The sequence below is a fragment of the Gopherus flavomarginatus genome, chromosome 3 (assembly GCF_025201925.1).
Source record: "Gopherus flavomarginatus isolate rGopFla2 chromosome 3, rGopFla2.mat.asm, whole genome shotgun sequence".
NCBI lineage: Eukaryota > Metazoa > Chordata > Testudines > Testudinidae > Gopherus > Gopherus flavomarginatus.
Genome location: NC_066619.1, coordinates 89,686,211 through 89,699,302, shown reverse-complemented (window position 1 = coordinate 89,699,302; position 13,092 = coordinate 89,686,211). Strand labels below are relative to the sequence as shown.

Below are 13,092 nucleotides of genomic sequence, written 5' to 3'. Positions count from 1 at the left end.
TGGGCTCGATGCACATTTAACCCTATTTTTTAAGGGTTTTAAGTGTGTGGGGACTGGTGGGTAGATTGGGCAACAACACATGGCAGAACATATGGCAAGCCTGCAGTGTAGACATACCCTGTAACAGGTACATAAGCAAACAGTGTGAATGAGCAGTAAAAAATACCATAACAGCCATGCTGACTAAAGCACAAGGAATGCAAGTGCAGAGGTCTCCTTTTAAAGTCACAGATGGCACTCAGGGTTCTTTTCCCCTCTCATTGTTTTCCAGGTCTATCTGACCTCAGTGTGCACTACACTATAAATAACAGTTTTTCGTGCAAACCTGTGCTTCTTCATACATTAAGTATTCTCAGAAGTAGGATGAGGAAAATCTTTCTGCACTGGTTTTATCATCCTTCCTGTTATGGTTTTTGTGTAGCAAAAAAAAGTCACTAAAAAGGTAATGGGATCAGTTAGACCCCTCAATGTAAGTCAATGGGAAATATGAAAGTACTACACTTGCCAGGTCTTTGGGGGTCTCTTGTACCCCAAACACATTAAAAAAAAAATTAAACAAAACATAATAGGCAAACCACTGCCTCTTCTTTCTTTAAGTATTCTCAATCTATGATGATAACAATCTCCTATCACTGATTTTGTCTGCATACCTCTTGTGGTTTTAGTGTAGCAAAATAGGTTACTCAAAAATTATTGGGGCCAGTTAGACCCCAAATCTATTATGCAGATGGATTGTTTTTATTCTGAGGAAGCAGTTATGATATGATTATATGACTCTTTCAGCATTGTTCGTAATTAAGGCTATGGTTTAGTCACCGTATTTTTTTTTTTAAAAGTCATGGACAGGTTATGGACAGTAAACAAAAATTAACAGCCCGTGACCTGTCCATGACTGTTACTATACACCCCTCACTAAAACCTGGGCCGGGAGACCGCAAGAGCTCTGGGGAGGCCAGCCAGGGGCACTACTGGTGTTGGGGGCGGGGGAGAGAGGCACGGAAACACTCCCCCACCCCGGTAAGGGTACCCCAACCCCCTGCTCCAGCCCTGAGCCCCCTCCCACACACCCAAACTGCTGCTACTGCCCAATTCTGGCAGCCCCTGAGCCAGCACCGGCTACTGCACAAGTCACCACAGAGGTCATAGAAAGTCATGGAAACCGTGATCTCCGTGACAAACATGCAGCCTTATTCGCAGCATCATAGTTTCGGCAGTTTTTGCTTTTCAAATAAAATGCACCAACATAGTCTTGGGGGTCTGTGAGACCCCAGATAACATTTGCCTTATGTATCATCACAATTGTCCAGCAAAGTCGGGGGGGGGTTTTAAGATAACACTGTCAAACTGATTTTCTGGGATGCTTACTCTTGTTAGGAAGAGTTTCTGGGGAAGCCACAATTGTCAGATACATTTTCTGGCAGTCCACATTTGACAGATGCTGTAGCTATGGCAAAGACTCGCTGTTACTGGGACAAAGACTGGTACTGAACATGCACATTGCATGTCTGAATGCATATATTGTTTGGATTTTGTTGAACCACAAATGGTATAATAAATCTTTGCGTAAGAGATGGATGTTTCTCAGGGACCTGCGCACAGAAATAGTGAAACTACTGGTGCAGTCTTGCCTCACAGTGCTAGGGAAGCAGTGTCTAGTTTGCTGGGTACTGATCCAAAGCCTGAAAAATGGGGAAGATGTTACATCTGTTCTGGAAAAATACATAAAAAATGTGCTACGTCTAAAAACTTTGTATGTTCTGAACTATGTCACCTACTTGCTCCATTCATTCAAAGTAGTAGGATATTTCCCGCCTGTGTTCTCCTTTTGTGCCTTTTATATTGTTTCTGTCTCTAACTATTTTCATTGTCTAAACATGAGGTCAGTTAGACCCCCAACACAATTCAGGACAGTGTACTTCTGAATCTAGAAAAGTTTTAACTTGTTCATTGTTTTATAGTTCACTGGTTACAATAAAGCCAGATTTAAAGGATTCATCTGTTTTTTTTCCAATTTTGACATAGTAAGAGTCCCCAAGACCCCAATATGGAAATAGTTGGGTGGTACTCAGTCCAATACGAGGGTTAAAAGCATCTTAAAAAACAGTAAACCTTTTTTGTAATGTTTAACCATGTAACCCTTTTTAAGAAACCAATATTTGAGAATGGGAATGATTTCTCACTGCTTTCTATTCTTTCCCTGAGCCTTTACTGCAGATTACATACCTACCTGAGTCAACCTACTATTATTTGACAGGATATTATAGGTTCCTTTAAAAAGCAATGTGGAATTATTTTAGATTTTTATATATTGCAGTGACAGAACTGTGAAATGTGGTGTTTCACCTGCTAGCAGTTCACCTCCAGCAACCATAGAAAACCGATGAATATAATACTCTTAGTATGGACCAAGTAATTCTGAATCTAGAAAGTGAAGTAACACACCTCTTTTAGATTTGTTTTTAAAGTTTATATATATAATCCAGATTGAACCTGTGTACCTGTCATTGTGTACCTGTCTGTATACAGAAATGTGGGGATTTGCTGGTGCACCCATTATGTGGTCCTCTGAAAATTTTCCCTTTAAATTTGAAACAACTTCCCATAACCCTGTCTTGTGCTTGTCCTCCTTTAACTAATATGGGGTAAAGAATTTCTTCCTGATACACAGACTCTCCAGCATTAAAGCGAGATCCATTTACAATCTTCACCAAATCCTCTCTGTGATATTCTTGACATTGCTAAAAGTCCTGTGGTACAAACTACAGAGAATATTACCTTGGAAGAACACACTTTCTGTGGAATGCCATATAGTAAATCTGAGATGAGTTTCATTTTGTAAAATCACTTATAAGAACTTAAGGAGTTGATTGGTCTTTCAGTTTCATGAAACTGTATTTTATGGAAGCACATATTCAGAAGGAACCATTAAGGATCACTTGTCTGTGATCAGGCTTAGACTCACCGAAGCAGAATTTCAGGCTCAAATTGTTAAATTACTCCCCAAAAGCTGGAAATAATCAACTCGTAAATAACATAATTTTTCTGAACTTTATCTCTCCCTTGTAACATTCAAACAGTAGTTTTGATTTATCAGTAATTATTTTACAGAAGGAAAGGCCTCTTCCTATTATTATAGCTTTTGTTTCCACCTCTAACAGCTGCACTTCCTGGACTAAGAATTTACAGAAAATCTAGACCACAACTAGGACATAATGTTGGCAACAATGAGGCTATGAATAAACAGCATTTAGATGACACACGTGGCTTGTAAAATAAACCATTACAAACAACATTTTCAACCAATGTAAAAGATTACTGCTATATTCTAACAGAATGACATTTCCAAACATTTTCTATTTTCATACATGGGGAAGGGGGAATGTAAATAAAAAAAACCTGAGTTCCCTTTCACACTTTACCGTAGAAAAGATCTGATCAGCTGGTCTAGTCACTGGGTTGATCTGGACAACAATACAAAATTAATCCATAAACCTTAGTTCTTGAAGAAGTTCATTCACCAGCTTCACAACCCTTTGGTTTTTTAATCCAAGTTGGTTAAATCTGTAGGCAGTACGTATAAGAAGGCCAAAAACTTCATTAGTTGTATTGCTTGCCAGTATCACCTGAAGGAAAAACAGAATGGAGGGAGAGAGGAAATAATCTAATTTAGATACATTACTCCAAGTGCAATAATTGTACTACATGCTACATGTTGTCTTCTAGCCCCCCCGCCCTTTAGTCGTAGATATCATCTGAAAAGCAACTAAATTCCAGAAAGAAAGAAAGAAAGAAATCTCAGGACTAGATCTCAAAGTGTAACAGAAGAGCACTTAGTGCACCAGGGAGGAGTTTTATTCCAGCTCTCCAGCCTGCTGATCCTTGAGGGCTACTCCGCACTCTGCATCCCACTCTGGTTCCAACTCCTGCCTCTCATATGTCCTCAGCCCACCCCGGAAAGCCCCCTTTGCCAGGAGGGGGGGGAATGTAGGAAGGGCTGGCACAGCCTCCCCTACACTAGCTCAGGACTCCCCTGCACTAGGGGAATTCCAAGCTGTTGCCTTAAAGCAATTTTAAATTCTCATTGTGCTACTAAATTTAACAGGACCAAGGATCTTGTTTTCCATCTTTCAATAAAGGGTTGTTATAGCAGAATAAGGTGCTGCAGCCTAACTGTTAAAGGGTTTCACTGATCTATAAAGGGCAGACAGCACATAAGACTTGGAAAATAAATAGACCCAAATGAAAAGTTATGTATGCTTCCAAACAACTTTAACATACAACATTTTATGTTAATGAATAATCAACAGGCATTTTCTATAAAACACCTAGGTTTTCTAACATATCCTAGCAGTCCTTAAAGAAAGTAATGTTATATTTGTTTATTCCAACTAATAACAGCTAGAAGGAATAATCAGCAATAATGTTCCAGTTCCACTCACTGCAAAATGATTTATAAAGGATAAAAGGAGTACAGTACTTTGATACCAAGAGGAAGAATTTCCAGACAAAGTGCTAAAGCAAAACGATGTGAAGTTCTGGCCTGCTTTCATCAGAGGGTTTGGCTTCTTATTGTAAAACATGACCTATAAATATATGTAACATATATAGTAGCTAAATAACAATATAATAATAATCTAACATTTATGTAGCAAATTAATTTTAAAGGGATCCCAAAGCACTTCAGAGTATATAATATGTCTGCAAATTGATTCATCCATCAATGAAATGCAGTCAGTTCTGGGGTGGAACATGACACTTTTTTAACAGTTCCCAGCAAACAACAGTATGTAACAAAATAAAAAAATTAAAGAATATTGAGTTTTCTTGGTAGTCTATCGGCTGTACAATATGAGAATCAAAATAAGTCCCTTGTTGCTGGGTTAACATGGACTCAAGATACCATTAAGGTGTATTCAGTCCCCTGTACAAAGATAACCGTATATTACTATCTAGCAAACTTTTAGCCTACCCCTGGGCTCCATAGAGAACTGTGTCTAGCACTCCTTGCTGAAATGAGTATTATTTAATTACAGGACTTAAGAGTTGGAGTATTTAAATATGCAATATTATAGCTGTGTTCCACACAAACTTAGAAAGAAATTAGTTAATAATGGGAAGGATTTATTGAACATCTTGTCCACTCTTCTGCAAGTGTAGGATTATATAAATGCAGTTCTCCGAATGGATCCTAGTGCTGGGGCACACATTCCCCATGTGCGCAACTATCAGATTATTTTGACCACTGTATCCATTGAGGCCATGCTCATGCCCTGGATATTCTCATATGCCTTCTCCATCCAAGGGCATAAAGGCCAGAGTGGGTCCAATTGTCTCTCAGTTCCTTTGCCAATAGAGAATTCCAGAGCTATAGGACTCAATGCAAACGGGGAAGGAAAGCGGGTTGTGGGAGTCATGTGGACAATACATCTCAATGAACCACAGTTAATTTAAAATAAGTAACTTGTTTTTTGGAGAACATATTGATATTTTTGTCAAAAAAATGAATGCCCAAAAGTGAAATATTCCAATTCACAATTATGCTACAGTGGCTGTCTTACCTCTGTAAGGTAAGACAGCCACTGTAGCACCATTTTGAATTGGAATAAGTAACTGTTCTTTCTTCTTCAATTATTTGTCCACATGGATCCTACTATTGTGACTAGTACCCCCTGTCTTGGAGGTGGATGGTAGGAGTCCTATTTTAATGAGGATTGCAGGAGAGCTCTACCAAAGCAAGCATCCAACATGCAAGTCTCAACTAAGAAATAGTTTTGGAAGAACATGTGGACAGATCACCACGTAGTGTCCTGCAAATTTCTAGGAACATAAGAAGGGTCATTACTGGGTCAGATCAATGGTGCATCTAGCTCAGAGTGCCAGATATTTCAGAGGGAATGAACAGAACATGCAATTTTCAAGTAATCCATCTTCTGCCATCTAGTCCCAGCTTCTGGCAGTCAGAGGGTTAGGGACACCCAGAACATGGGGTTGTGTCCCTAACCATCTTTTCTAATTGCCATTGATGGACCTATCCTCCTTGAATTTATCTAATTCTTTTTTGAACACAGTTATACTTTAGGCCTTCACAACATAAGTTCCACAATCAGTTCCACGGGTTGACTGTGTGTTGTGCGAAGAAGTACTTTGGTTTGTTTTAAACCTGCTGTCTATTAATTTCATTGGGTGACCTCTGGTTCTCGTGTCATGTGAACTTCCTTAACACTTTCTTATTCGCTTTCGCCACATCAGTCATGATTTTATAGAACTCTATCATATCCCTACTTAGTCATCTCTTTTCTAAAATGAACAGTCTAGTCTTTATAATCTCTCCTCATATGGAAGCTGTTCCAGACCCCTAATCATTTTTGTTGCCTTTCTCTGTACTTTTGCCAATTCTAATATATCTTTTTTGAGATGGGGCAACCAGAACTACATGCAGTATTCAAGGTCTGGGTGTACCATGGATTTATATAGTGGCATTACGATATTTTCTGTCTTATTAGCTGTCTTTTTCCTAACGGCTCCTAACATTCTGTTAGTTTTTTGACTGCCACTGAAAATTGAGTAGATATTTTTCAAAGAGCTATCCATGATGATTCCAAAATCTCTTTCTTGAGTGACAACAGCTTATTTAGACCCCCATCATTTTGTATGTATAGTTGGGATTGTGTTTTCCAATGTGCATTACTTTGTATTTATCCACATTGAATTTCATCTGCCATTTTGTTGCCCAGTCACCCAGTTTTATGAGATCCCTTTATAACTCTTCACAGCCAGTTTTGGACTTAACTATATTGAGTAATTTTGATCACACGGAAATTTTGGCACCTCACTGTTCACTCCCTTTTCTGGATCATTTATGAATATGATGAACACCACAAGTCCCAATATAGGCCTTTGGGGGACCCTAATATTTATCTCTCTCTGCTTTGAAAACTGCCCATTTATTCCTAGGCTTTGTTTCCTATCTTCTAACCACTTACTGAACCATGAGGGGACCCTTCCCTCTTATCCCATAACTGTTTACTTTGCTTAAGAGCCTGTGGTGTGGGACCTAGTCAAAGGCTTTCTGAAAGTCCAAGTACACTGTATCAACTGGATCACTTTTGCAGACTCCCTCAAAGAATTCTAATATACTGGTGAGGCATGATTTCCTTTTACAAAAGGGTTGTAACAGGGCTGCCTCTTAAGGAAGTAAGAGGCTGCCTGAGCCCAGCTGGAGTGACCTGTAATGTGCACAGGTGGAGCTAACCTGGCTAACTTGTAGCAGGACTTATCTAGTTAAATACTATAGTCTTTGAAAAGTGATAGCCTCGCCCTCAATGTGTTCCTGAAAGGTCTTCGTTTCATAAGAGGTCTCCAAGTTTCTAAAATGAAACTGGGTCTTTATCAACACAACTATTTACAGAGGTTCTGCAACTCCAGCTAGCATTCCAGCCATAGGCACACAGATTGGCTTTCTGATATGTCATCCAAATTCTTCCCACCTGCAACCTGTGCTCCTCCCTCTCAGTTCTAGGTAGGTTGCTACATTTTTCCTTTTAAACTTTTGTTGTTGTTATATCATTTGTGCATGCATTTGCTGACTTGCTAACACATAGCCCACCCTAGGAAGATGGTCTTTACCAGTCTGTTGCAGTGTTTTAGACATAATATTCCTTCAAGTGTGCTGGTTTTCTAACTACTATCCCGTTGGTAGGGGACTTGGTTCCACACCCTATTTCTGTCTCCTTTCTGTTGGGTGGTTCCTATTGGTCCTCTGTGTTGGTCATAAACCCTGTTTCTTCTACATTAGGCTATCCGGTATCTAAGGCTCTTTCTAAGTCCTTGTCTTGGTCTTGGCCTCATCTTGCATACACAACTCATCCCTCACATAGCAATAGGGGGGTCATCTCCTATGGCACTTGCTCTCTTCAATCTAGCCATCCCTGAACTATTAACTGTGTTACTGCCTGTGGCACTCCATACTGGTCAGTGCTTTGTTGGATTGCCTGGAACCTCCCATCAGAGATGGGAAGGTACTGCGGCATGTTGATACACTCTCTGTGTGTTGTACTCTGGAAGGTATGCCCACTGCTTAGTGTACCTGCCACCAGTAGTGACTTTCCTGGGCAGACTTCATGTCATAGAGCTGGAGATCCTGTAACATGCACTGTAGCTGCTTGGGTGCACTCAGCTGTGGCTTCTTCATGATGCTTTCTAATAACTGATAATCAGACTGCATGTCTACCTTGTGCCAAAAAGTAACCTGAAGGAATCATTCCATTCCATAGAGCACAGCATGTAGTTCCTTTTTTATCTGAACATATCCCCTTTTTGTGTCTGCCAGGGCTCTAAGTAGCAAAAGCTATGGGCATTGCATTAGTGTTGCTCCTAGACCTCCTTCTGAGGCATCATACTGTAGCTCTAGATTCTCCACAGTACAGGACTGATGCACCACTTATAATTTATTTACATTTTTAAAAATAGGTCTCTTGGGTCTCTAACTATCCTCATGCTGCATCACTGGGTTTTAACTGTCTCAAAGGCTCTCACAGGCTTCTGATAGGTGTGTGCAGAATCCGTAAAGACAGTTGGCCATTCCTATAAATTGCTAGATTCCCTTCAGATCCGTTGGTCTTGGCATTTCCTCAATGGCTCACAGTTCTCCAGGGTCTGGCCAGATTTCCTCAAAAGTCAACAGATGTCTGATGTAGGGGACCTCTGTTCTCCTCAGCTTCAGCTTGCCTGCATTCAGCTTAATATTCCACTCCTGGCACTTGTTTAGGAGTTGTCTCAGCTTGGTATCATAGCTCTGCATTCCCTCTTCCTATCCTAACCTTGACTAATATACTGTTTATATGAAGGGATTTAATCACACAGTGGGCAAGATACACTGCCAAATGTTCCATCTCGCAGCCACAGGTCATTAAGAGAAACTGAAGGACGGTTGGGCCCACTCTGCCCTTTATGCCTGTATAGGGGATTGGGGAGCTGAAGGGCATCCAGGACACAGACTCAAGGGACACGGCTGGCCAAAAGAATTTGATCTCACATGCACTGGGACACATGTACACCAGAACTGGCACCCACATGGGCAATTACTCAATGAGTAAAGCTCTAATTGACTTCAGTGGAGCCAGGATTTCACCAAAGGAGTTGAGTCTTAGCCATATTATCTTCTCTTCTTCCCCCATTCTCTATGGCTATTGACACCTCTATTACCCCACCCTATCACTTATGCCTGCAATTGAAGGAATATTTTTGATTCCTCCCTGTCTTCTGCCCCTCACAGGCAGGTCACTGCCAGATTCTGTCACTTTTCCCTCCTCAACATCTTCAGCACACATTCTTTTCTTTCCATCCCCATAGCTAACTCTTTCATTCAAGGTCTCATTATATCTTATCTCAGCTACTAAAACATCCTCCTCTCCAGTCTCCCTAAAACCCCAATTCCCATCACCTATTCAGTGCTAACACTAATTAATGCTACCTAATTTACAGGAAAATGGGCAGTGGATGGTTCCATAACCACTCCAGCTGCTAAACAAAGTGGGAATCATAGAATATTACGGTGGGAAGAGACCTCAGGAGGTCATCTAGTCCAACCCCCTGCTCAAAGCAGGATCAACACCAACTAAATCATCCCAGCCAGGGCTTTGTCAAGCCGAGTCTTAAAAACCTCTAAGGATGGAGATTCCACCATCTCCCTAGGTAAACCATTTCAGTGTTTCACCACCCTCCTAGTGAAATAGTGTTTCCTAATATCCAACTGTCATAAACAGATGGTTAAGGGTTAATTTCTCTTTTACCTGTAAAAGGTTAAGAAGCTCAGTGAACCTGGCTGACACCTGACCAGAGGACCAATGAAGGGACAAGATATTTTCAAATCTCTGTGGAGGGAAGTCTTTGTTTGTGCTGTTTGTTTTGTTCGTTGTTCGCTCTTGGGGCTAAGAGGGGCCAGACGTGCAACCAGGTCTTTCTCCAATCTTTCTGAAACAGTCTCTCATGTTCAAAATAGTAAGTACTAGCTAGAAAAGGCAGATTAGTCTTATGTTTGTTTTCTTAACTCATGAATGTGTATTTTGCTGGAAGGAGTTTTACCTCTGTTTGCTGTAACTTTTAATCTCAGGCTAAGGGGGAGGAGCTGAATACCCTGTAAACATTTTCCATCCTGAGTTTACAGAGATAATTTTTACTTTTTTCTTTCTTTAATTAAAAGCTTTCTTTTTTAAGAACCTGATTGATTTTTTTCCCCTTGTTTAAGACCCAAGGGGATTGGGTCTGAACTCACCAGGGATTGGTAGGGGGGAAAGGGGGGGGGAGGTTAATTCCTCTCTGTTTTAAGATCCAAGGAGTTTGGATCAATGTAGTCTCTCAGGGTAGCCCAGGGAGGGGGAAGTCTGGGAGGGGGAAAGGAGGGGGGATGGTTTATTTCTCCTTGTTTTAAGACCCAAGGGGTTTGGGTCTTGGGTTCCCCAGGGAAGGTTTTGGGGGAACAGAAAGTGTGCCAAACACTATATTTTGGCTGGTGGCGGCGCTATCAGATCTAAGCTAGGAATTAAGCTTAGAAGGGTACATGCAGGTCCCCACTTTTGGACGCTAAAGTTCAAATTGAGGGAAAAATACGTTGACACCAACCTAGAGCTCCCCACTGCAACTTGAGACCATTGCTCCTTGCTCTGTAATCTGCCACCACTGAGAACAGCCTAGCTCCATTCTCTTTGGAACCCCCCTTCAGGTAGTTGAAGGCTGCTATCAAATCCCCCCTCACTCTTCTCTTCTGCAGACTAAATAACCCCAGTTCCCTCAGCCTCACCTTGTAAGTCATGTGCTCCAGTCCCCTGATCACTTTTGTTGTCCTCCGCTGGACTCTCACCAATTTGTCCACATCCCATCCCTTTGTAGTGGGGGGACCAAAACTGGACACAATGCTCCAGATGTGGCCTAACCAGTACCGAATAGAGGGGAATAATCACTTCCCTTGACCTGCTGGCAATGCTCCCACTAATACAGCTCAATATGCCGTTGGCCTTCTTGGCAACAAGGGCACCCTGCTGACTCATATCCAGTATCTCATCCACTGTTATCCCCAGGTCCTTTTCTACAGAACTGCTGCTTAGCCAGTCAGTCCCCAGCGTGCATGGGATTCTTCCTTCCTAAGTGCAGGACTTTGCACTTGTCCTTGTTGAACCTCATCAGGTTTCTTTTGGCCCAATCCTCTAATGTGTCTAGGTCACTCTGGACCCTATCACTACCCTCCAGCGTATCTACCTCTCCCCCTATCTTAGTATCATCTGCGAACTTGCTGAGGGTGCAATCCATCCCATCATCCAGATCATTAATAAAGATGTTGAACAAAACCGGCCCCAGGACCAACCCGTGGGGCACTCTGCTTGATATCTGCTGCCAAGTAGACATCGAGCCATTGATCGCTACCAGTTCAGCGCGACAATCTGAACAGCTTTCTATCCGCCTTATAGTCCCATTCATCCAATCCATACTACTTTAACTTGCTGGCAAGAATACTGTGGGAGACCGCATCAAAAGCTTTGCTAAAGTCAAGATATATCACACCTGTAGTTAGAAGAGGCCCTGAGATATAAACCTTGGTATCAAAGGCCCAGTATGAGGCCTGAGGCCTGAGCTAAATTAATGGTCAAGACTTTGCTAACATAAAAGCAAAGTTAAGCTGTGAGCTAGAGGCAGGCCCTGCTCACAGAAGCTGGCAAGGAAGGGCTGATGCTGCAAAAAGAGACATATCTAAAAGGTACTGAACACCAGATATCAGAACATTCGCATACTTGTACACTCCACACAGATAACAAGGAACAGGCTGACCCATCCCAAGGTGAGAGGCGGCCCCTTACTATGTAGAGGGGTTGTACCTTGCTACGTAGAGGGGTTGCACCTCAATACGTCAGGAGTGATGTGTAACTTGTTTGTACCTGTGTATAAGAATGCATCACTGGGGCGGTGTCTTTGTCCAGCCTACGGGGCAGTGGAAAGTTCCGCCACTGACTGAGCTGAGTCCATTGCCAGGGGGCACATACTCGTAGTACGTCCTGTAGAGTAAAATCTAGAGGGAACTATCATTGTGCTTCGTTTGACAATAAACCTGGCCGAAGTGTCTTCGTACCTTACTAGACTCTGTGGTCACTGGGGATTCTCTCGGGGTTTGCTGTGTCAGCTATCTTCGAAGAGCAGGGACGGCACACAGAGGGAACACACGCACACAGCCGAGTGATATCAACATTGAACAGAGCAGAGCACCACACCGGTAGCATCTGACATCAACATCCACCGCTTTCCCCATATCCACAGAGCCAATTATTTCATCATAGAAGGCAATCAGGTTGGTCAGGCATGACCTGCCCTTGGTGAATCCATGCGGACTGTTCCTAATCACCTGCCTCTCCTCCAAGTGCTTCAAAATGGATTCGTTGAGGACCTACTCCATGATTTTGCTGGGGACTGAAGTGAGCTGACCGGTCTATAGTTCTCCAGGTTCTTTCTTCCCTTTAATATGGGCACTATATTTGCCTTTTTCCAATCGTCCAGGACCTCCCCTGATCGCCACGATCTTTCAAAGATAATGGCCAATGGCTCTGCAATCACATCAGCCAATTCCCTCAGCACCCTCGGATGCATTAGATCTGGACCCATGGACTTGTACATGTCCAGCTTTTCTAAATAGTCCTTAACCTGTTCTTTCACCACTGAGGGCTGCTCACCTCCTCCCCATACTGTGTTACCCAGTGCAGCAGTTTGGGAGCTGACCTTGTCTGTGAAGACCGAGGCAAAAAAAGCATTGAGTACTTCAGCTTTTTCCACATTATCTATCATTGGAAGTGATTGATGTCTAGGAGGGCAAAGTGTATACACACTTAGGCTATGCCTGCATTAGAGTTACAGCAGCACAGCTGAGCTGATGCAGCTGCGTCGCTGTAAGATCTTTCATGTAGCTGCTCTATGCTGAAAGGTGAGAGCTCTCCTGTTGACATAATAAAACCACCCACAACAAGTGGTGGCAGCTATGTTGGTGGGAGAAGCTCTCCCGCCAACATAGTGCTATGCACACTACCACTTATGCTAGCGAAAATTATGTCATTC

At 42.2% G+C, this 13,092-nt stretch overlaps 1 protein-coding gene across 2 annotated transcripts in view; it reads right to left on the bottom strand.

Moving 5' to 3' along the window:
• Nucleotides 1-660: 660 nt before the first annotated feature.
• The window catches only part of FANCC (FA complementation group C), a 143,385-nt gene continuing 130,953 nt past the window's right edge, over nucleotides 661-13,092 (bottom strand). For both annotated transcript variants that reach the window (XM_050945827.1, XM_050945828.1), the window contains one exon: nucleotides 661-3,623. In XM_050945827.1, the coding sequence (XP_050801784.1) occupies nucleotides 3,480-3,623 (144 nt within the window). In that variant the 3' untranslated portion in view covers nucleotides 661-3,479. The remainder of the gene's footprint in view (nucleotides 3,624-13,092) is intronic.